Genomic DNA, 25,280 nt, shown 5'->3' on the forward strand with positions numbered 1-25,280 from the left:
GCAAACATTCCTTTGCCCCAAAGGATTCTCAGATCAAAATCAATGTTTTATAAAATAAAACTCCTGCCAGTCATACAGCATTGTATAGAATCTAAAGATGTGACTACATTTAGGCAGGCTTGGCACACATTTTGACCACTGTCTTCCACCAAAGAAGGTCAACAAAGCACATTAAACACCATCAGCTCAAGAGTACTGTAGATCTAAGTATATCATTAACTACTAAGGCGTGCAACTGTCACACCACTCCCATCAAGCCATGAAATTATCTGTAAAATAATAAAACCTCAAAAACATAAAACAGCACCATGTTTCCACCAGGACAGTGCTTAGCAGAGGGACAGTCAGACAAATTTCTGGAACTGTGGCTTATGGCTTAACTCCCTTTGTAGTACATGCCTTCTTCTCAGTATAAGATCATTTGTACTGGAATACACCAAACGTTTATTTAGCCTAATAACCGTTCTCTCATGGGGACCAAAAGCAGATGAGGTGGAGAAGCATAAAAACAGGACAAGCACACGTGGTTCTTGGCCCAAGCACACTCTGAGCACACATTCCTCTGTGGCTGAAGTACCTTCCAAGCTGGGAACGTTTTCTGTGCATTCGAAAACATTCATGGAAGAGAACGAGGTTTGAGGATGTTGACGCTGCCCCACGTACAAAAGGTGCTGTCATGCCTCCAGCACTGAGTCCAAAAGACTCTTACGAAAGGGAACTGCTGCAGGAAAAGACGTGAAGGCTGACACTAGGCAAAAAACAGGGTATGGGCAGGAAGCCTGGTAAGAGCGCAGAGGGAAGAGAAGTGCACTTCCTTAATCTTGGGGCTGCAATTAGCAGGAGAGCCTGCAGCATAGTCAAGTCAGCACCTACACAAGCTACCAAGAATGTCCATTGCTTCCCAGGGACAAACACCCTGACCATTTACTGCATCTCCCCCATCCCACATCACCTCTCAAACCTACTCAAATAATTGCCAGACAGACTCCAGAGGTCTGCTACCTCTTGCTTTCTGACAAAGATAGCTCATTCACAAAACACATGGTATTTCCTTATAGCTGCACAGCAGAAGCATGTGCTGCAATTCCTCCATTACAGTTTGAGAAGTGAACTGCTTTGGCCCTGCTGCTCCTTCACCAGATAATGCTAGTCATTTGATACACAGACAGTGGCATATTAAATGTCCATTTGGAGAAAGCCCAACAATTATTAGTTTAGCATTCAGAGAACAGTCATCAGACAGCACGGTCCATGCCATTTCTGGCAGGAACTGAAGGGCATTTCTACTGCATCTGATGTCCCTTGTTGGAATTGAGTTACAGAGCCTGCGTGCGTCTTTTCATTGGCAGCTGATGAAAAACAATGGCCAATTACTTTACTTAGACTTTACTCAAGGGAGAGCTTTTCCCACTGATACAATCTGAATAAAGTTCCAGAAGTGGGCACCACAAGGCAAGCAGAAAGTAAATACTTAAAAGAACAGGCCAGCACCAAGTTAATTGTTTATTTCAAATGACAAAAATGCTGAAATATCTTACACTCCCACGTGTGTAATGTGAGATCTAACAAGAGCAGGTGCCTCTGCCTGTCAAATGCCTACACTCAAAAAGACTTCTTTACAAGAGGGGGGTATGTCTTTTTAGGCAACAGATGTTAAAAAAGGGTCAGTTTCAAAAAACAGTATTTTCTTACTTGCTAACTTTAACTCCTGCATCTCTGTAAGATCCCCATCTTAAACCAGTCACTGCAAACACAGGCTGTTCCTTTTCTCCCTGTAAAGAAAAATAAACATCGTGAAATTGCTTTGTCTTCTTTCCAACTTTGTTTTTTTTCAGCTAGAAAAATATCATTTCTATATAAGAACTGATTTCTGATTAATCCCAGAAGTGAAATTTCACAGAAGAGGTATGATAAATAGCTAACAGCAATAAAGCTAAGCAGAATTTAAGCGTTACACATTCCATCTGCTCCCGGAGAGGAATATAAGAAGTGAAGTTTTGAAGAGGTTGATTGAGTTTGACTGCACACCCAGCAATAGCCATCTCATTTTGTGGCTATTGTCAGCCAGAAGCAAGGCGCTCTGCACAGTGACACCAAGTTCTCACTGCAAAAATGTCCATTCTACAACATAACAGAAAAATAATATTCAAAAACCATACGGGGCATAGTCAAAGGTTTTCCCATTTCACATTATTCAGTTTGTAAAAGAAAGCTATTAACTCCACAATACATATGAATGGATTAAATCAGCTCAGACAGCTATTGTTATCCCTCACCATTTCTACAGAAATATCGGTGTAAGTAAGTTTTGTATTCATCAATACTCTCTGAGCCTCAAAAAAAAGATGTTCAGGCATTCTAGTGTTTTCTCCAGTTTAGACTGTCTGATGTCATAGCATACAGTGGAGAAATGACTGCCACCAGCACTGCTGGTATCATAAACCAAAATTAATGGCAGCATTGCACAGAGGAAAAGCACTCCACGTAAACAGAACAACATGAGAATAGGAAAGTTTTAGGAATGCTGGGTGCCAAACAAGCAGATGCTTTTACCTTGATCTGCAAGACATCAAGTGGAACTGTCTCTCCCTTCAAAATGGCCAATGTAGCATTAGTAATATGTCTGCAAAACAAACAGGAAAGAAGCAGAGGAAAACAAACAGGGAGGAGGGAAAATATACTTTTTTTCAGCAAACCCCACTACAAGTCCAGGTGGGGCTTTTTTGCAGCAAACACAACCACCCCAAGGAAAGAACTCTGACAAAGTGCTGCACTTCCTTGAAATCAGAAAGCAAACTGGATGGCTGCAACACATGACAAAGCCTGCATCCTAATAAACAGCAAAAGACCTGAAAAGCAAAAGGAAGTTCGCAGCCTAAGCTTTTCAGAGATTCCTCCTTCTTCAGCTAATCTGGCAGATCACACACCAACTCTGTTACTTCCTGTTTCGGATACTTAACACACTAAGGACCCAAATCATGGTTTTATTTTATCAGCGGCAAGTATAACAACCTGGGAGAGAAGGGGATGGTCATGAGACTGGTCTCAATTCACGTGTCTGGGATTGAATTGCCTTAGTATGTTAATTTGTTTTGAAGTTTTTAATCAACATAAATCTACCTATCAGCAGTGCTCACGTGGTTTTAGTCTCATTAAGTTGTGGACAGTAGCTAAGGCACTTTCTCATTTCAAGTCGTAAAGCATAGCACTAAAGATTATGTAACCTAAGTGTTCACGTTCATAAAGAAGTCTATGTTCAGACATTGAAGCATATATTTCATTAAAACCCCTTCCTTGTTTTCAAAGTTGGGTAAAATTTAAATTCCACATTGCGCACATTTCCAGTCTCAGCTGGACAGGGAAAAAAAACCACCAAAACCAAATGCAGTTTTCAGATCCAGCCCAATATTCATGTGAATCAGCAGGAGAAATTGCCCTTGGCTTCATCAGGATTAGAATACTGAGACAGAGAAGGAAGCTGTTCTTTCCTCAGCCCTTCTTCTAACTCTTATCTTTCTGTAAGACCTCTACAATTCCTACACTCCAAAGGTAAGACAGTATTGAAGGAACCAAAGCCCAAATATTTCTTTTTACAATATCACTTCTGCACTTCTTAAGTCAGGTTCTGTTACTGGTGTGGGTTGTTAAGCAGTCTATTGACCAAATTCCTTTCAACTTCACCAATATGCTGCAGTCTCACCTGCACAGTTCATTACCTTGGGACAAGAAGATCATTCATTTCAAACAGCTTCTTTAGAACCCAAACATAAATTATTATTTTAATCTTAGCTGCTGATTACAGCCTTGTCCATCTTGCCGAGCTTCAAAGCACTCTGGTAGTTTTAATGAAGGATGTTATGCCAGTTGGCTCGTGGGTTTTATGTATGATGGATACCAGCAAGGGTTCCGCAAAGAAGAATGTTAATGAGTTACTGGGAGAACCAGAGTGAACAGATTTCAGGAGCAAGGAGAAATATATTCATTAGAATGGGAGGAGAGGAAGGGAAACGTTGAAAGAAATGAAGTGTGGGGAGAAGAAAGATTAGTTGACCAGCCTTTTTACTTTAGAAGTGGACAAAACAATCTTACAACAAACTGAAATGCAGGCAACAGATACTGCCAGACTGGATTCATATCCGGGATGCTGACAGATAAGATTCAGGTTGTTGGAGAGTTGCCAGCATCAGTCCCATCACAGGGATGGGCAAGAAACCCCACAGAAGTCAGTAGTGAGATCTAACCTTTCCCATAAAGATATTCTTGTATGCCTTACTTTGCAGGTGCTAACCAGGTTATATGCAGACTGGTTTCTAGAATTCTTAAACTGGAGAACGGATGCAAAGAGGACTTCTTTTTGTTTTGTTTTGTCATATCCTTGTTATATCCTTGTCATATCCTTTCTGACTATTCCTAAGAGGCTTGATCCTTTTAATCCTTTTTTTTTTTTTTAAAACCTCCAAGCATCATATGATCACAGAGAAATTAGCCACAGCAAATGACTTCATGTTCTAATAACACATACATTTCCTTCTTTTAATTTTTAGTCAGTTTTTGGAAGTCATTAACTCAGGCAAGTCCAGAGAATCATCACGCTCTGCCCAGGGACCACCAACTTCCATGTAACATAGAAGAAAAAGAGAAGTATCAAGCTACCGAGAAGCACTGCTCCTTGAAAACAAACAAACAAAAAAGCCCCCTTTCAGAAACATGTAATACTTACTGGACTTGGTTCGTGCTCTCAGGGTAGAGCGTGTGGCTCAGAGTGCAGGTCTTTCCAAGAGGTATGAATCCTATAGGAATCTTACTGAAGGCAGCCTGAACACATGAGGAGAGTAAATTAACATTTGCATCAGCTGAACGAAGCTTCCTGTGTGGAGATCACAGCTGTGTCTCATATCACCCCTTTGGCACTAAGCAGCCAGGCACTTCCTTAAATGAGGCAGTAATACATAATGACTCAGGACATGGCATCCGAATCTGTGAACCCACCACTGCCAACTGGGTACAAAGGAGCTCTCTGTAATCATTAAGAGCATTGTTACATGCAGGTTGGCAGCCATGTCCTAACTAATGCATGGATTCTGTCAGCAATCTGCCATCTTTCTTAATACTGATGGTGGCATCACAAGCTCTGAATCTCATTTACCATTGCAGAAATCCCCCTCTGATGGAGTAACCTTGCATGGCAAAGAGATTTTCTCAGTTAAGGACAGGAAATTAATTGATTCCTCTGGCATCCAAATCATGAAGCAGCAGAAGGTCTAATTTTTGGAAGTCATTGACCATGTTATTTTTCTGTATCACAGTTCAGCAAAAGGGCTTGTTGAAGGAGCAAGTTATTACACTATACCCTCATAATAAACTGTGCTTCTTGAAGCGTGTCAGCAAATCAATGTAAACTACCATATATCACAATGTACCATCTCCCTCCTGGGCACTGCTGCTAGCAGCACCATGATACTGCAAATCCACACCGACTAATACCCCTCTCACTTCATGCCCACCCGCTCTCCCTTGCTATCTCTGTGTCACCTGCAAGTCTTAACACATCTCAAACACCCTTCTCTCATTTTCTTCAGAATTGTTTTACAGCATGCAGATGACAGGCTGTTTGCAGCTCATGCAGTCATGCTCTGCTCCCCTGGCTGCTAGGAACAGTGTTTCTGGAAGACCTTGCACAGGCTCTTCTTATCCAGGCAACAGTGGTATGACATACACAAGTAAAAAGGGAAGCAGAGCACAGAGTGAGGGGGCTGAACTGTAGATCTCTACTCCTAGGACAGAGTGATATGAACAACAAGAAGAATTCCCTGGCCAAAGACGTGAAGTGACACAGTGGCAATACTACAATGCAGTATTCCACCCGAAATAGTGCCGGATGCAGGATTTTCTATGCTACTGCAAATCAACCCAAACTACAAGATAATAAGTCAACAAACAGAGAAGAAAAACTAGCCAGTAAAGCCTCTAAAACTTTTCTTCCAGTATCTTTAGATTATAGAGGTCTCAGGAACCAACTATAATAATATTAAATTTAAAAAACTGATGTCTCAGAATTGATACAGCCAGAGTCCCTTTAAAAATAGTGGCTTGGTTGCAGAGTTTCTCTTGTCACATTCAGACAAAGCAACTGCCTAAACAGATATAATTTTAGCTGCCAAGGATATCATCATAATCTTGTCTGGATCATTTAATTGAGTTTTTACCAGCTCCTGCCAGAAGGTTTTGGGAACAATGACTCCCTCCTTTCTTCAATAACACTGTCCTCCCTCTTTAAAAAGAAAAATCTCTCTCATTTCCATTCGGAGCAATCCACCTTGAGAGGTTAAAATTTGCTTTCTGCAGCCATCTGCATAGGTAGATATTCACCGCTTGAAAAAAACAGCAAAGCAATCATAAAGCAATAGGAGCATGGCCATAACTGAATTCAGTTTCAAGCCTGTACAAATACAAGAAAAACATGTACTTTCGCCCGACGCTTCTGCCAAACAAAGCAGCATACACAGCTGGTCCATGGGTCTTTGAAAGTTGTGCATTTGGCTTCTCCACAATCCCTGCTCTGATGCTGGAAACTTACCAAAGCTGTGGCTTGGGAGCCATTGCACTCCCTGAGAAAGGGAACGAAGAACAACGGGCAGAATTGCAGGACACTAGCATGGCTGACTTATTACACAGCAAGCTGGCTCCAGATTAGTAAGCAACATATCTGTAGAAGACAGCTGAGGCCAAGAGATCACAGTGGATGCACAAGACACTTCCTCTATGAAATAAACAAGATTTAAAAAATGACACTTCCTCACCTCATCTGCTCTGCGGAGAAGTCCAGTTATGACCTGAAAAACATGGGAAATGCTCAGCTCTGAGAATTTTGTTTTCCAGTTACAGTAGGAAGCTACGAAATTCACACCTACATTTACTCTTTGGAAAAGATTTAAGGAGCAGCTACTCTTTCATGGAAGGTGCTACAGTTGCTTACATGGGAAAGAAGGCATGTTCAGTGTGCAAACATGGTGGGAATAGCAGGGTTATGAGTGCGCATGAGTATATGCTGGCACCACAACCAATGCCAGTGTAAATGTTTTAACACTTAATAATGCTCTGCATAATGCAAAAATAGCACTGGTCAGTGTGCAATTAACAATAATCAGTTCCAAGGCGAGGAGAAACTTGCAGACATATTCTGACCACTTTCTGTTAAGGTCATTGCATTTCATTTAGCCTTTCCCTTATGAAGCTAGTAGTTAGCATTCCAGGAAATGCTTTAATAAAATACAGCCTTCCTTGAAAAATAGTGTATTCCCCAGTTCTGCTGGTAGTTTGCTCCTGTCATTAATCATCTTGACAATAAGCATTTATTAAATACATACCATGCTTTGTTATCACTCCCACGTAATTTTTAAATTATTTGATTCCCACTTAGCAAAACATACATTCCTCTTGGGGAGTACAGACAGAAATGAACTTTGAAAATTAAACCATTACAGCTACATTACGCAGAAAGAAAAAGTTAGAATCATGTCTCCCCAAATAATTTTACCATTCTAGAATAAAATTCTGGAAGATAGTTATGTCACACACTCTTTCTGCCCCTACTCCCATCATCACTTTTAGACTAATAACAACTAGCAGAGTTTTCTTGCCCCCAGAAGATTTTAACGTTGACTGAAAACACAGCTACTAAAATGGACAAATCTCTAGTAATGGTTGTTATGATGTTGCTACATTCCACAGACTCAATCTTCTCACCCTCAGCCTGACTATGATTCTCAACAAACCAGGACAAAGCTCCTGCAGTACCTCTTGTACTGTGCCATCTCCTCCTGCAATAATGATCAGATCTGTGTTTTCCATCAATTCCAGCAGCTTTTTTGCTTGTCCCTCATAATCAGTCTGAAGAAACAGAAATCCAAACATGAGAACTCAAGTGATGATTTCTAGGATTTCTCTTCTACAGAAAAAAAAAGAATCATCTATCCATTTGCTTAATAGTTATTCTCATATAGGCACACAGTACTGTATATTACTTACATTCACTGAAATTTCTTCAACTTATAAAACAAGTCTGCTGCCTAATACAATATGCGCAAGCAAACACACACACACAAAGGCTAACTGAAATATCAGAGTAAATCTTGTTCAATAGATCTAGAATATCGCAGCAATAATCGTATTTCCAGGTAGTTTTACATTGAAACAAAACCACAAGCAAACCATGCTCTTGCAGAAAAAGTCCCAACATCTTTAGCAGCCAAAGTGCTCAAGTGCATCTCCTGAAACACAGGATCAGCTACATAAAAGGCTACTGCCCAGCAGCAAGCTGTTGACAATGGGTTTAGCAGTAAAGAGTACACTAACTTTCTAAATCATCAAAACTGTCTTCTGCAAAATTAATGTCTTTTACAGGGACATCTCAGCCTCAGTTACTGGCCCAGCCCCGTTTTGCTAACTTGTCAGGTCTGAAGCTACAAAGCGCCAGTTTTAAGTCTTGCAAAATAATTTTTTCTCTTGGGGCGGGACTATGTATTTTTAATGATCACAGAAAGGCATTAATAAAAACAGCATTTTAACACTAAACCTTGTGAAAAAGATTCCAAGACAGAAAGATACATATTAGAGTACTTCACTGCTAGGACACAGTGACTATTAAACAATCCACAGATCACAGCCTCAAAAACCTGCAAAAAGATCAGAATCCCTTCATGTTTACTTGTTCTTCTCTTTCCAAAGAAAACCTCTCTGCTAATTCACACCATTTAGAGCTCAGTGTTCTGCTTTCGTGATGGGAATGTTGAATTATTTGGGGATACATTGAGATATTTTCAGTGTAGAAATAAAAGCTTATTTTTAATTAATCTGAACATTTCCACTGCATGTCAAAGTTCCTCACTTCTGAATTCTGCAAGTTCAGGCAGAACTGACAATTTCAACAGCGATGGGCACACACCACTAGCTAGCACTCAAATATTTAGAGAGCTTTCTCTCAAACATTAGTTACAGAAGGGCTGATTTACACAGACAGACAAGCACACGTACTGCTTTAGCTGAAAATTAAAAACTCAGTACAGAGTTTGTAAATTAACTGTGAATTAAAAAGAAAAAGATTAAGTACCAGCTTAATATCTCAGTATTTATTTCTTCCCACGAGATGTTTACAGGACAACTGAGAATTTCAAATGCATTCAAAATCTAATTTCAATTCTTCAAGAGGAGAAAGCAGAGCAGACAATATATCTATATTAGCAGAACCTATCAGTTCTTACCTTAACCACAGTTACATCCAAGCCAGATAAGTGCAAAATTGGAGCAGCATTCTTTTCAAAAAGGTTCCTGGCTTTGCTAGAAATAAGAGAGTAAAAGCTATTTCATTAGTCTGGTGGGTAAAAAAATTAAAAAGGATAGAAACAAATGAATAACAAGAAGACATCTACTTAAAAACAAGCATACAATCTACACAATCAGTCACTCAACCTGCCAATCAGGAAAGATGAGATTTCATTTGGTTGAAATGTATTACATTTCTAGACTCATATCTCAGATGTCAGTTTTTTGTTGCAGTTTTAATAAATGCAGAAGAGGTTATCTAGCTTTCTCCAAAAATAACTTAAAAAACCAAAAAAAAACCCAAAACAAGATCTCCAGAAATAAATTTATTAGAAAATTAATGACTTAAAGAACACCAGGCTTTAAGACCACAAAGACAGCCCATTTAGGTTTTCAGAAACATTTAAAAAAAAAAAAAATACTGTTATATATTTTTAAATAAGTTTAGAAGCAAAATTTTATCTGACTTTCTTTTGTTATAGGACTGATATATTTTCTGCCTGTTACTGCATAATAAAATAATTATGCCATTAACTATAAATTGCTTACAACAAGTAGAAACATGAGACTAGAAGTCAGAGACTTAATTTATTAACACTTTGCATTTTCCAGTCATAGGTATTTTGAACAAAAGCACATTAAGTCCAAGCACTTCCATGTCAGATATAATATTCCTTTCATATTGTTACTAACAACTCCTTGCCTCTCCCCAAGATGCAACTGATACGAATCTTAGCTGATCAGCAGAAACAGATGCACATCATATCTGAGATTACTGTTTTTCTGCTAATGAGCATGCAAAAATAGCAGCCAACCTCTTCCAGGAGTCTTGCTCTGAGCCCATACTTAGCCTCTCAGTTTGTGGGCACATCCCTTTCAAGGACAGGTTCCCACAGAAGTAAGATCACTTCAAGTCTTGAAGCAATCAAGGTTATCTCTTATTTCTATAGTTTTTGAGGACGGAAATGCATCACATACAGAAGTTTGGAAGGAATACGAAAGAATTCCACATATGAAGGAATGACAAAGGCCGAAACACAGGATAAAAGAAAAATTAAAAACATACATATGTTTAGAAATCATTCTTTCAACTCAAGCATCTAGTTCTATTTCTCATCCCAATATTCTTGCTGAAATAAAGTTTGGCATAGTTACATAGCACCAGCTTGGCATCAGAGGGAGGCAAAGATGAGCTCAAAAATCTGGCTGGCTTTTATAGTGGATGGCAGAGCAAAAATACAGAAAGAGTGCCTCACATATGAGTGTAGGGAAGGGGGAATTTTACCCTTTGCAAGCTGCTGGGTTAAGGAACACTGTTGCTTTCTTCAGTGGCATACTGGAAGGGATCAGCTGGTTGCCAAAAGCCTAAGTAAGAGAAAAAGAGCACAGTTCAGTTTATCTTTTAAGCACATTGGCAAAACAGTTCAAAATAATGCATCTCTACAAATGTCAATGGGCTTTCAACCCTCATGACATTCAAATGACTTCCATCTTCAGCCATTGTACAGGTCTCCTATTCAAAGATCTGCACCCTTAGCAACAGCTCACACCACTGTCACAAGTACTCTTTAGCTCATTTTCACAATTCCACCACCATTTTGTTTTTGTCAACCTCTGGTTTTCTGCCATGGGCAGAAATCCAGGGAGCTATCCTTGACTTCAAGGTTACTTGATTTTTCTTTCCTTATGTAATTCTCATACACCTGCCTGCCACCTTCTTTCTGCATCTTTTTCCACTTCTGTACTTCATTTCTTATATCTCTTCTGCTCATTTTTGTTTTTTCTATGCTTAAGTTTTTGAAGATATGAAAGATAATCACCAGAGAATCTGCCCTGACCTATAAGCAAGCTCACTGTTTCTCAGACATTTTTTCTTCCTAAAGTCTCGATATAAAAATCACTTAATTCCCCTTCAATTTTTAATCCAATTCTGAATAGGTGCCTTGATCTTAAACTCTTCGAGAGTTACTCCATACAGCCTCTTGTACCTTTCAGCCATTTGTATCTATTTCCATAGCTTTTCAGCACAGGAGAGGCAAGAAAAGACAAAGCTTCCATGCATCTTACTTCCCACTCTGTAAACCTCTTTTAGGTCACCTAAAGGCATCCTCACTACCACACCAAATCACACTGGTTTTGAGTACAAGGACAACAATGTATTCAGCAGTAGCATCCAGAAGCCCCAGAAATAAAGTAAGAACAAAAGCCTACTGTGCCTAACCCAAGACACAGTCAACTGTCCCTCGTTTTTTTTCCCCTTTATCTTGAAAGTTAATCCCCCTAGCAGGAATTTTTATATTGAAGAAGGTGGACACTGTACACAAAGCACAGTAGATTTTAGTGATTGTTAGCTGTTTAAATTTATAATTAATTCCACTTGCCAACTTTGCTCAGGAAACGTCAATTAAAAGAAGTGTGCGGCTGGCTATGTTGCTTAAAACATTCAAATTTCTTCTTCAAGAAAGGAAAAGGATGAGAGAAGTTGCTGAGAGTAAAGGAATCTTCAAAGAAAGGGAAACAAATCAATACCTCTTAAGCTTTACTCAAAAATCAGCTGGAAAACAGACCAACTTATTTTATTGCAGCTGTTGGGCGGGAATTGGGAAATATAGGGGACTTCTAGCATGTTACAGCTGCTAGAAACAATTAATTATTTGCTTGAGGGGCAATGTGATGTATTTGCTTGCTCTGAGCAACCTCACAAGGCTCATAAAGAATTTATGAGTAATGACATAATCACTTCTTTATGTAATATACTTAGATATTTATGTTACAAACAGGGGCATTTCTAAAGCAAATGCTGATTTTTAAGACAGGAAATAAAAAAATAATGCAACATACAAGAAAGTCTTTTTTCAAAGCACAACATAAGGAAAGACAACTTAAAGCCAGACATTAAAAATGGTTATTAAATATATATATGAATGTATAATTTAGGAAAGTCAATGCCTTTTTCACTTCCTTGTCAAATGCACACTTCCAGGTATTGCATTTCTGGACTTATAAGATGACAATGAATATTTTGCAACTATGAAAAACCTTTTATACAAAGACTTTATAATGCTTTATGAATACCAACAGAGAAACTACATTCCTTTACAGAAAACTATCCCTGCTTCACAGAGTGAATTGTTTGCCCGCTAAACAAGACCTCTTTAACACACACCCAGAGTTCAGTAACAACAAGGTCAAACAGCGAGACCACATTTCCAAAGGAAGTCCCCAGTCAGCTGACACTGGCTTATTCCAGAGAAGGAGGTGTAAAAGGTTTAAAATATGATAAATGGGTTCTTTATTATAGAATGTTTCTATGATCATTTGCCACCCCAAGGCTGTCATCATAAACTGATATTTAAATTCAGACATGCATGGTGGAGTCTTTGCATGAAATACTGCTGTAGCGGTTACTTTGGCAGTAAGGTGGGTGATTCATCAATTTGTTATTGTAACAGGCTTAAAAACGTAAAAATCTGATGTAAAAATGATAGGGAAACCCCCTCACTTAGACTAAACTTTTTCTTGGGTGAGTTTACCTCCATTTTTTCCCAATACTTACACAGCACTATAAACGCAAGTAGCATTTTTCAAACAATTACAGATTGTTGTTATTCTGAAGAACGTATCAGACATTTAATGCCTTACTGCTGTATTGCTGTGTGTTTTCAAGCAGTATTTGGCACTGACACGTCAGTGAGAATGGAAATTACAGCAAGAATTGATTACTAGGCTTTCTGGTTCATTCCCTTCTAATGCAGGAGTCTTCTGCAGGATATTTTCCCAGGCTTTAACCACTGAAATTGTAGGAAGCTCTATTGACAGTGCTTTTGCACTTTCATTTATAAGAATAAGCCATAATGGAACAGATCCCATCACTTAATAACTGGAATTAAGAAACAGGTAAGTCAGAATTTCCACAACAGAACTATCTTCTTGTACCAGTCTTTCCTCAGCAGTTACACCTTTTTGACAGCATACACACTTAGGTCTTTTAACCTCTCCTTATATACCATTTCATCAGTGCCTTTTTTTTAGATTTTTTAATTTGGTCAGTATGCTTCAAATACTGAGGTATTAACTGCTATTTTTGGCAATATAAAAAACTTCTATCACTTTGATACTACGCAGTAAAAATGAATATTGAAAACATAAAAATCAAGAACAACTGATACTATGAGTTGGAAATGCATTTGACTCTGAAGCTGTAAGTATGATTTATGAAAGCAGTATTTGCAGGGAAAGATTTTTCTTATTCTTTCATGAGACTTGAACTCCCTTACATCTATTCTGGCATGAAGTTGCATTGCCCAAATCAAGTTGCTGTGAATATCTTTCCCTCAACAGCAGGCAGGCTAAAATTGGGAATATTCAGGTGTACCACAGAAGCAGGGTAATCTCAAGGAAAGTTCTTCAATGAGAAAAATAATTTTCACCATTCTTCTCGGGCCCCAGTACATAGCAATGATGGGAGCAGTGTTACACCCTGCAAAATCTCTAAGATCTGGCATGGAGAAGCAGGTTTAGGATAAACTTTATTTGTGGGAGGTAGAAAGATTCTTAAAATCCTACAGCTCACCACTGAAGTAATCAGAGCCACTAAGCAGTATCTGTGGAGTGATGTCATCCATGGGCAGCGGCACTTGCACCCCTGAAAGATCGCTTATTAAGGACAAGATTTCTTCATGGGAACACTACAGTATGGGAATTTGTTCATTGCTGGTTGCCCTTGCAGGCCACAAACTATGAAATGCAATAGTCAGTTGTCCTGGTTTCAGCCGGGATAGAATTAATTTTCTTCTTAGTAGCTAGTACAGTGCTGGGTTTTGGATTTAGTGTGAGAATAATATTGATAACACTCTGATGTTTTAGTTGTTGCTAAGTAGCGCTTATCCTAAGTTAAGGATTTTTCAGTTTCCCATGCTCTGCCAGCAAGCAGGTGTGCAAGACGTTGGGAGGGAGCATAGCCAGGACAGCTGACCCGAACTAGCCAAAGGGATGTTCCATACCATGGAACGTCATGCCCAGTACATAAACAGGGGGAGTTGGCCAGGAGGGGCGGACTGCTGCTTGGGCATCGGTCAGCAGGTGGTGAGCAATTGCATTGTGCATCGCTGGGTTTCTTCTTTTTTTTTCCCCGCCTTCTCTCTCTGTTATATTCCTTTTCATTACTATTATTATTATATTTCATTATTATTATTGTTAGTATTTTATTTTACTTTAGTTATTAAACCATTCTTATCTCAACCCACGAGTTTTACCTTCTCTCTCGATGCTCCTTCCCATCCTACTGGGAGCCGGGAGGGAGAGTGAGGGAGCGGCTGCGTGGTGCTTGGCTGCTGGCTGGGTTTAAACTACGACATCAGTATACTCAAAGAATAACTCTCTCTCTCTGAATACTAGCTTTCTTGTCAGTGATCAGCAAACAGGTTGTCTCCATTAAGTTCCCAGTACATGGGTCTCAAAAGCACTAGGTCAGTCTTCACACTTAGTACCCTTGATAAAGTCACTCAGGATCGAATAGACAAGGGCAAGGTCTCTCCAGCTGAGGACTAACATAAAGCAGTTTGCACTGCTTCTGCCCAGACTACCTCGACGTGGTGGAGTGGTGGATCTGAGATTTCAGTCTCCTGTCTTATCAACAAATCATCTTCCTACCAGAACTTCACAGGCACAGAGCAATTACACCTGCAGAAATGGAAGTCTGGGTAGCTACAGCAGTAACTGAGATCACCCCAACGATAACACTGCACCGTCCATCACAACAGCAGTCAGGGCACGAAAGGTACGGTACCCCGGCTGCAGGCTGGAGGCCTCATCCACCCTTTGGCACTTCAGCAAAAGAACACAGATGGCATCATTATAAGGCTTGTCACGTAGAGAGGGCCCGCTGGGAAAATTTCAGGAGCCCTGCACAACCAAGATAAGAGGGAGATTTTAATCTAATTTTACCACTTTAAACGGTATTACCTCAGCTTCTTGGCACGCAGCTCTCCGTAGCAGGTTATCGCTATCAGGTAAGACAGAAAAGAGAGTGGACATTAGGTTGTGTAAGTTTAAAACAATTTGCTCATTTTTAAAATGTAGGTACATGCCCTTTTTACACACACTTTGACAGCACTAAAATAAAAAAAACAGGTTCTTTAAGACCTATTTAACACGTTTTAAGGATGAAACACACCCATTTAAGCACACATGCATAATTTTTTTCTGCATGTGCACACAAACACCCTTTCTATAGTAAAGAAGAGCAGAAAACAAAGACCAGGATGCCAAGTGTGCTGAGATTACATAAGCTATGAGACACTGTATAACTGATTTATTTTTAAATTGCTACATAACTGTACTCCAGATCTAAGGTGTGGGTTTTTTCAATGTTAATACTGCCTGTTATTTACACTGAAGGTACTTACCATTCTGGCAGTATGGAAGGGATTTAGGGTAGACTTAAGTGTAACTTCCATGGACTTAAATCTTTGTGCATTATAATTGTGAACTCCCCTCTCCATCAGTTTGTAAGCCGAACACATGTTAATGCAGCACCTACCACCCACCTAGGTCTGAGCATGGCCTACAGCAGTAACTCAGAGAGGTGAAAAGACAGCATTAGCAAGGTGGCAAGCAGGGTATAGTTGGTAAGCAAACTGGAGACAGAGCTACTGAGTGAGGAACAAAACTCCATTCTTCCCCAGACCAAAAAATGCCCTATTGGCCCTTGCAGACAAAACAGGGAGTCCTGTTCTGCAGTGCCCAAAGTCTCACCTGTCCTCTAGATACCAGACACTCACCCTCCTTGCTAAAACCAAAACACTCCTTCAATTTGCCCTTGCCAATACCTGGCAAGACAGCATATTATTGTCTCAAAAATACCAAGTACAAAAAACCCCCCCAATTATAGTCAGCATACCAAAATGAATACAGTACACCAATTAAAAGTATTCAAGGCCAACCAGGAAAAACAAGTGACTAAGAAAGCAGCACGCTCCTGCCACAAAGTGTGGCTCATCAGGCCAAATCCTGCAATGGAAATGGCAGAAGAGAAGGCAAGGCCTTGGTCAGACCTCTGGACCCAAATACGACTGCTATCTATTCAATTCCACGAGTTTATGGTATTTATCTGTCAGTGGAGCTATATAAGCTGCTCTTTTTGGCGTCACCAAAAGATGCTGCAATGCCATAAAAGGAGAAGTAGAGTGACTTCAGGTGAGAGAGAAAGTTGGGTTCTGAGAAAATAACTCTACAGCAAAAAAGCCACAGATTTATTCCTGGTAATAATAAAAAGACAAAGGAAGAATTCAAGCATGGAAAAAGAAAACATGTGAATAATACCTCACCAGGGTAACAAGTAACTGGAATGTCTAAAAAAAATTTCCTCAGAGGCATGCTTTTAACCGTCATGTTTGCTCCTTAAAACCAAAGGAATAAATCATTTGTATTAAGCACCTGAAATATTACTTAAGAGGAGCGACAGACTTGTTTTTGATTGCAGTAATATAATGAAAGCACACTAGTTAAAATAACTATCTCTGAAAAGGTTTGTGTTCCAAGCTAAACAAATTGTCACAGCTAATTCTAGTTCAATCAAGACAGCATGACAGGCTAAGTCCACACTGTGCTGCTGAGGGCATGAGCCCCCATACAGGGACCTTTTTTCCCCTCTGACTATATGTGGCCAGAGCAAACACAAAGCAATTGCAATTTCAATACGTAAAGTTGAAATATTATGGGATATCAGGAAAACCCCACTATCAAATGATGGCTGCACAGTTGATATATTTGAGAATTGCTATCCTAACCTTATTAACAAATTCTAGTCAAATCCATGTTATCTGTTTACTTCACATAGATGCTATTTGTTCAGAAGTCAAGCTGTGTCACATCATCAGCCAGTATGTCTTCCTGGTGCCTGCAACCTTATGCCGCGGTGTTAATCACCTTTAAAATGGAGTCCAGCACAACTTTTCAAATGCAAGCAAAAGAAACTGTGCTTTCTGTCCCAACCTGCAAACATCCTCAAAACAGCTGTCAAGGATGCAAGCTTGATTCAGCTCAATGAAGTCTTAACCATAAAAATCAGGCTTGACAGTTTAGATGTCAACATTCAAGCTTATTTTCTCCTACACTGAAGCACTTACACAAGAAGTCTACTCTGACACATAGCATTTTGGTGTCAAAGGAAAGGTTTAGGTTCTGAGACCAGAAGAACCATTTACTGTCCAGTAATTTATAGGTGGAGGTCTCACCTCTCCAGTAGCACAGCACCCAGAATCCCATGCCATCCCAGCCACACTCATAGGATTCCCACTGATTCAACTAGGACATATATTCCAAAGTTATCTGAGTTTGACTTAAAGATGTCCCAAGTTTGGCTTAAAGACACCAGGTAACAGGAAAATTTTTATTTCCTTAAAATGTTATGTCAACACTTAACTATCGTCACACTTAAGAAAAAAAAGCACAAGTGCACTCACAGGGGTGTATCTGTGAGAACAGCAGTCCTCCTCCTGTATCACAGCTCTTGCCTTTACTCATCTCACATGGCCCACCTAAAGTACCACAAGTTGGTCTGGAAGTCCTCTGTGGGTCATACCAATTAACAAATATAGCTAGAAAAATGTTAAAAATCGCAAAAAGGTTACTTCTTGAAGTCTTCTGTCTCGGTATGTATTAGATTATCAAACTATGGCTGCGTACCAGCTCCCAGAGAAGAAGAGACTTTAATAATAAACATAAGATTTTGTTGATTTTTTTGTACTTTATTGACTAATATTACGTAGTAACAAAGCCTTTTCAACGACACTCGAACATGAGCAGGTGGAGGCTGAGAGAAATTGCTGCACTGCTTTAAAGAACGCACAGATTTCTTCTGACTTGCACCATATCCACAGCAAACTAAAAATCAATTTTTACTTTACGTTTCCCCTAAGGGCTTATAGATACAACTCCAGCCTTAAAGCAAAACAGACATGCAGTATTGCATCTACTGGCCAACCCAGGGCTGCCTTCCCGCTGTGAGAATTAAGCATCACACAGCTTACAACTGGGCCAACTTGCTTAAGCAGTAAAAAATTGGGAGACAGAAAGGAACAAGCAGTGGCAGTGGGGTATGGAAGAAAGAGGATGTCCTAAGCTGAACCCACAAACAGAACTTTGACTAGTTCGACAAAGATATCAGACAATCCTGCAAGGCTAGCAGCCACTGCAGCGCTGACTCTTTGGAGAACAGAGCAGGCTTAAGCCAAAGCAAGGAACCAATGCAGAAAGAAAGGAAGAGCAACTGTGTCCAGAGCTCACCACGCACCAGCCGTATCAGGCTGTCAGAACACACTGGGCTATGAAAGCACAACATCCGTACATCCTGCTTGAACAGGGGCTGTTCTGATTTGTCTGCGACATCCCCAGTGCAGGACTGGTGGCCACTGCTCCTGTCCTAAGCGTTTTCAGCTAGAATAGGGAATTAACACTCTGACATATAAGCACACAGATCCACACAATTTAGTACAGCTCCTCTGGCTGAGACTGCATCCTCTGCCCAAGTGCCAGCAGAAGCCAGGGCTGAAAGGACAGTTCCCATGATGAAAGGTCAGCCAGCACCAATGAACTCAACAAGGAGAAGACAGCAAACTCGAACCAAAGAAGCTATTTGAGGCCCATAGCTGCAGCAAGGGTAAGCTTTCATCTTAGAGCCAACTAAAGCAACTCCCTTAAAAGTGACCATACTACAAATGTATAAAGAAGCTCAGGTGTGAGATCCCATTTCAAAAAGGGTTATCAGCATTAAATCTAAGACTATTAAGTACATTCAAGCAAGAAGCAGCCTAAAAACTCTCCAGTTCAGCGTCTGCATCAAAACACAGAGTTTTGTGAGGAGAAACTTGACCAAAGCTGTGCATATAGGATCACTCCTCAAGAGCTATAACAGAACTCCTAAAAGAGATTTTATCTCAGCAGAGAGCTTTTTGGCTGCTTCCAATACAGCAAGAGCACAGCATCCTCTCTGCTGGATATTAGCATTTACTTCCAGCTTGGCTTTGGAAGGGCATGAAAGACACTTCTTAGTTTTCATCAGCTTTACCCAAGACTTAGAATTTATACTCCGTTTTTTTGACAAAGTTTTGATGAAATAAAGTCAGCCACTCAGGAAGTACATGCAGAAAGGTAACAAAGTGAGTTATCAGTTGGCAAACACGCAGAGACTAACATTCAAATTATAGATAACAATAACACTCAGATTACTGGCAAGCAGTCAAAGGCCCAGATGCCTTGCCAGCATTTTCTACGGAGAAAGTCAATACTTTAACATATACAGAGTGAAACTGAGTATCTGATGAGTCCACTGCCTCAGTACAATATCAAGGGTCCCCATCCTGACAAAGTGATGATCACTTACCCAGTGACACCACTGTAACAGTCTGGCCAAATCTGACAATCAGTTAAGCTGATGTCCATCATGCCAGAGATTAAATTTCTGCTGATTTGACATAGCTGCTGACTCACTGCACCACCTGGACATATAAAGAACAGCAGCAGCTCAATTCAGGGAAGGTGACCCAGGACACAAAGGTGAGAGGGGCTTCCAAACTTGGCAGAAATTTTAAAACAATCATATGGTATCTTTATCTGTAAGCAACCTCACGTGTATATGTTAAACAGAAGTACATTACTGTGTATGAGCACGTGTCTGACAATCTGCATACTCTCTAAGCTTTGATCTAGTACATTAAATTCAGTGTCCCTCGTACCTGTAGTATGATATGCTATAGATTAAAATGATGCTAATACATAAATTCATGCAATCCAGAGAAATTAAAGGGAGACAGTCTCACATGTGACAACACTGAGTTACCTTCTTACTTCTCCAATACTACAAGAGTATTTGCTATCCTAAATGCAAGACAATGGATTTTTAAAACATATTCTTTTATGAGAAAGAAAGGAATTTTAAGACTCGCTAAGGTTTTGTAAGAATAGCAATAGGGTTTTAGTTAACAGTTGTTCAACCTGACATAATGTGTATCATTTTACACATGAAAAACCTTTGCCACCTCCTGATCGATGTCTCTTTTGAAGAGGCACCTTCTGTTATATTACATACTTAGAAGGGCTGAATCACAAATGGAGGAGGGGGAATCAGGACAAGGTTTCCTCTTTACTCTTCCTGTTCATCCAAAAACCCCTTACTTTTAAATCAGTCAGTATTTGAACAAACACCTCCAAAGATGAAAGGCTAACACACTGATCCAGAAACTAAATGCTGCATGAAGAAAGTATCATATAAGACTGGACTAAGAAGCTCCTTGACCTTTACAGTTATCGTCATCCACAACCTTTAGACTAACTCGGCGATGAACCATTACACTCCAGTGCCCCTCTTTCCTCTACAGCCTATGGAGCACAAGGGCGTCCACATCAGACCCCACAGCACAGTCTGCAAGGTGCAGGAGGGGGACACCTGGGTCCATTTCCAGGCAGGGACGAGGCACGGGGAATAAGTCTGGAAAAGGTAACATTCTTCTTGTCCATATTTGTCCATGTAGCATCCTCCAAAGTCTTAAGGAAGTGCTCCAGAGCTCTTCTGTCCCCATAGGCATGTAGACACTGACTATAGAAGAGTTGCCATTTATTTGCAGGACAGATTGTTATTTACAATAGCTCCACTTAATGCAGGCATCATAGCCTCTGCATCCAAAAGAAGAATGAACCTTGAGAAGTCAAAAAAGCAAATGATCTTCTCCTTGCAAGAGAAGTATCTTAGAAAATCCACAAGGATGGAAAAGCCAAGAAGAGAGGTGTGGATGGGAAACAAAATTTTCTTCAGTTGCAAATAAATGAGCAACATCTCAGGGAGCTAATTCCAAAAAGTCAGAGGCTAATCTGAACTGATGCTGTGCTAAAGCAAGCCCCTTCGTCAGAAACTCCAGTGATGCCAGAAACCGAAGCACAAGACTTCACTAAATCTTTGAGCTGTTCTAAAAGGGCAAATATAAGTCTAGTCAAGTATGCCTCATGCATAGTAATTTAGCCTCTGATATTGATAACAGCAATCCTCATGGCCCACATAGCCCATACGTGATTTCCTCATTAACCTCTTCAAGTGTTGCCTGCAGCAGTTTGTGCATGGGGCAAAAGGCACCTCTCATGCTCCCCAGCATAACTGGTACATAAACAAAGAAACTGGGAAGAGGGAATGTACAAAAAAAAACCCCTCCAAAAGCCATTACCACCTTTGGAGGCAAAACAAGCTGCAGAGAGGGATCCTGGCCTATTCCCTGCTGTCCAGCAGCCACAAGGTAACGCCTTCACTGTGCACAGAGTACCATGAAAGGGCTGCTGAGACCAGCTTTGAATTTTTACACTCTTGCCATCAGGTTCTTCTGTCACTCCTCGTTTTTCTATTCCCTGGCTAAAACAATCCTCCACAGAGAAATGGCTAAACGGTTGTCACTTTTTCCAAACAGTATTTAAATCTCTGAAAGCAGCACTTTACAGCTCTGCTTCAGTCTACATCAGAGTCACACAGAGCTGTTTGTCATCACAGGATTTCCTAGCTTGCATTTCCAATGTCTAGTAAGGAAATTCTGTTATTTTCCCTTACAGATAAAAGGGGAGATTGAAGAATGGGATGTGTAAACATTTTTTTCCCCCACTACATCATCTGGGTTAAAGCACCGTGCCTACACTTGGTGCAAATAACCTCCAAGCACTGAAATTTAGATACCAAAACTTCTCTTTTTGTTTGTTTGCCTTTCATATTTTCCTCCTTATTCACCACCATATCACCTATGGCACGCTTCACGTTCTCTATGATCACAACGTGTTTTCACAGTTCCTCCACAGGAAATCAATACAGCTGAAACTAACAGTACACAGGCACATGAATTCCCAGAAACAACAGACATAAAGGGGAGACTGGTTGTGTCTGACTGCTCCTAGGCCTCCTCAAGTGTCCACTCTCCATATGCACAAGGAGCAGATATACTCTTTTTCTTAATGCTCTATTTTAGTAGCTCTCTATAGTACCCAGGCCTGACATGCACTCTGCTGTCATTAGTATCTGTGGCAACAGAAGACCAGTAAAGAGGCCACTTACGTAAGCAGGGTACCTGGGAAGGTCACAGGCTGCTCTGCCCTGCCAGCCAGCCCCTCATATGAATGCCACCGAGCAATTTTTTCCTCCTCGTTTTGTACAGTAAGTTTATTCTTTTCGCTAAGAGGTATCTAGAATGACAGAACTTCAAATAATTACTCATGTACATTTCGCTATTTTTTCTGAAATCAAAGTTCAAGTCATCAGAGGGAAAAGTGGAATGCAAGCTCAAGGATCCACTGACATTACACAAAGGCATCAAAAAACCCCAACCTGTTTAGTACAAATACTTCTGCCTACAACATGGCAGTATACTATGTACTTTTCTGTCTGTTGGTCCATGTAGGCAGACACGTGAAACCATGACCTTGTTACCACCACTTTCACACAGTTGTTCTCCATGTTACCATAGCCTGCCCTACAATCAGCAATTACAAGGAAAAAAGTATGGAGGGAGAGGATTTTTGCTGCTTGCCCTGCAGCCTTAGTGCTTCAGGCAAGAAGTAAGCAACTAAAGCAGATGTACCATTCAAAACAAAGACTGATTTAATGCAAAAGTCCCTAGGCAAAAGGAAACAAAGAAGGAAAGTATAACAAACAACATAAACAGATTAATTTTCCTAAGTTTTCCACCGAGGCTTTGGCAGCATTTTAATGTAAGCAGAAAAGAACACTGCTAAAATCATGACTTAACAATTAAAAAGACATTAAGACAGTGACAGAATAAACAGCAGCACCAAAAGCAACAATTTTTAAAAATAGTTTGGCTATAATCGCATTTTAGTCAAATGTATTAACCATAATCTTAAAGGTCAGGGATTAAAATATAAGCCTAGCTATTTAAAAATTGTGAAGGAGGATTTTGCTTACTATAAGGAACATTTGCTCCACAGATTAACAGTGGAAACGACACCCTGCTAGGTACGACTTATGTTAGCAGCGCTGCTGCTGCAGCAGTTGATGGGCTCCTTCCTGCTAGGGGGTGACAACAGCAAAGCAGGGGCACAACAGAGGCACAGTGCACGGCTGCTGCCGGTGTTGTGCCTCAAGAAAGGCACAAGCACTTGTGTAACAGAAATCTGGCATCTTTCATGAGGTGTATGGCACCACTGAAAGAAAAAAGGAGGTGGGAAAACCCACGGGCACATGACCACCACGCTGCGATGGCCCCTCTCTGCACATGAAGGTGGCTTCCCATCAGCCTGGTACCAGTGGCACCATTTGCAGCTGTAGGGCCTCTGGATTCATTCATCCTTATAATATTGGTTAAAGGCAAGCAAGCCAATGACACGCACCTGGCTGACGGCATTTTTAAGTTAGAAGACAGAAATATTTCTCCTCTCCAACAGGCCCCAAAATCACTCAAGCCACCCTGACAACACTTTTGTTTAAAACTACCACCTGAACTAGCCCCACACTTACAACAAGGCCAAGGTGTGAAGCCGCAAAAGGGCACTGAGCCTTCCTAAGCTCATGGCTGCTGGAGGGGGAGGGAGAGCCATCCCCCAAGGCGCCGGAGCCCCTCCGAGGGGAGACCCCCATTTTAACAGCCGCGAGGGGAGACCGCCTCAGGCAGAGGGCCGGCAGCCCGGGCATCCGAGGCGAACACGGCAGCGATGCCCTCGCCGTGCGGGGCCGGTCGCTTGTGAGAGCCCGCGGGCAGACGGCCGGGGCGGCGGCCTCGCTCTCTCGGCCCCCGGCCCGGCCCGGCCCGCCCCCAGCCGGCAGTTACCAGTGCATCCCATAGAGCCAGTTCCCGCCCCAGCTCAGCAGGCAGACCCCGAACGTGGTTTTCTTCCAGTGATTCCTCAGGGTCGTCAGCACTTTCACCGCCCCGGCCATGCCGCCGCCGGCCGCCCGGGGCAAACCGGCCGCCCCTCAGGATGGGCCGGCGGGAACCGACGCGCCGCCGCTCCGGCCGCCCGTCCCGGCTCGGCTCGGCTGGAAACGGCTCCCCCGGCACTGGCGTTCCGCGCAGCGACGCCTTCCCGGCCCCGCGGGGAGGCCAGGCGGTGCCCGCCGGGCTCCGGCCCTCGGGTTGGGGGGGGCCTCTCCCGGCCCCCGCCGTGCTCGTTTTTGGTCAGCCTTCCCTGCCGCGCATCGAGCGCGGGGCTGAGGAGATCTCATCCCCCATCCTTGTTACTGTCCCCCTGCCTTGGGCCTTGTGTGGCCCCAGATGCAGTCCAGGCACCCTGCCTCAATTTAAAAAATAAATTAAAAAATGTCCCAAGGAAAAGTGTTTTCACACCCACCTGTGTGCCGGCCCTCGCAGCCTCACTGCGTGGTCGTCCCCCAGCCCGCGAGGCGACCCGCCGCCATGGGCTCTTGCCAGCAAGCCCTGGCCACCACGAGAAGCAAGGGGAGCAAGAGGCTTTCGGCGTAGCAGAGGGCAAAAGTGAATAGGTGCTTTTTCACACTCCGAGAAATATCCAAGGTGCTCCCCCAAAAAAACAACCAGAAAATATTTCTGAAGGTTCGTCTAAAAGAAAAGTTGCCTAGGAAGTACCTGGGGTTTGCTGTTTAAGCCCCACCAACGGGATGACCACGTGCACTGAGAGAAATGTCTCCAACCACGCATGGAAAACAGACCACCCTCGCAAGGATGCCACACAGCCGTGAACAGCACAAACGTCCTGCCAGGGAAAGGTGGAGACATGACCAAGTGGCAAGACCTGACCTCATGATGGGAAAAGCTTTGGGACGATCCAGTGGTGGTGGCCCCTTCTAGCGTTAACTCTAGCCCTGGCTTCCCATGGCGCCTGAAAGATGGTGAACGGCCTCAGAGATTTCACAAAAGTGCCAACTGGAGGCATGCGTGGCTAATATTCAAAGAGGCCCTGTCCTATGAGAAATGAAGACAGATGGCAGGCCATTCAAA

General features: G+C 41.6%; 1 protein-coding gene across 1 annotated transcript in view; it reads right to left on the bottom strand.

Annotated features, from left to right (window-relative positions):
- The window catches only part of AGK (acylglycerol kinase), a 43,956-nt gene extending 19,712 nt beyond the window's left edge, over nt 1-24,244 (bottom strand). Inside the window, exons 1-9 of the mRNA XM_050896698.1 lie at nt 24,135-24,244; nt 15,286-15,325; nt 10,607-10,686; nt 9,261-9,336; nt 7,798-7,890; nt 6,801-6,833; nt 4,721-4,815; nt 2,554-2,623; nt 1,693-1,772 (exon numbers count right to left, since the gene is read on the bottom strand). Of these exons, the coding sequence (XP_050752655.1) occupies nt 1,693-1,772; nt 2,554-2,623; nt 4,721-4,815; nt 6,801-6,833; nt 7,798-7,890; nt 9,261-9,336; nt 10,607-10,686; nt 15,286-15,325; nt 24,135-24,244 (677 nt within the window). The remainder of the gene's footprint in view (nt 1-1,692; nt 1,773-2,553; nt 2,624-4,720; nt 4,816-6,800; nt 6,834-7,797; nt 7,891-9,260; nt 9,337-10,606; nt 10,687-15,285; nt 15,326-24,134) is intronic.
- Between the last annotated feature and the right edge of the window lie 1,036 nt (nt 24,245-25,280).

Source organism: Gymnogyps californianus, chromosome 1 (assembly GCF_018139145.2).
Source record: "Gymnogyps californianus isolate 813 chromosome 1, ASM1813914v2, whole genome shotgun sequence".
NCBI classification, from domain to species: Eukaryota; Metazoa; Chordata; class Aves; order Accipitriformes; family Cathartidae; genus Gymnogyps; species Gymnogyps californianus.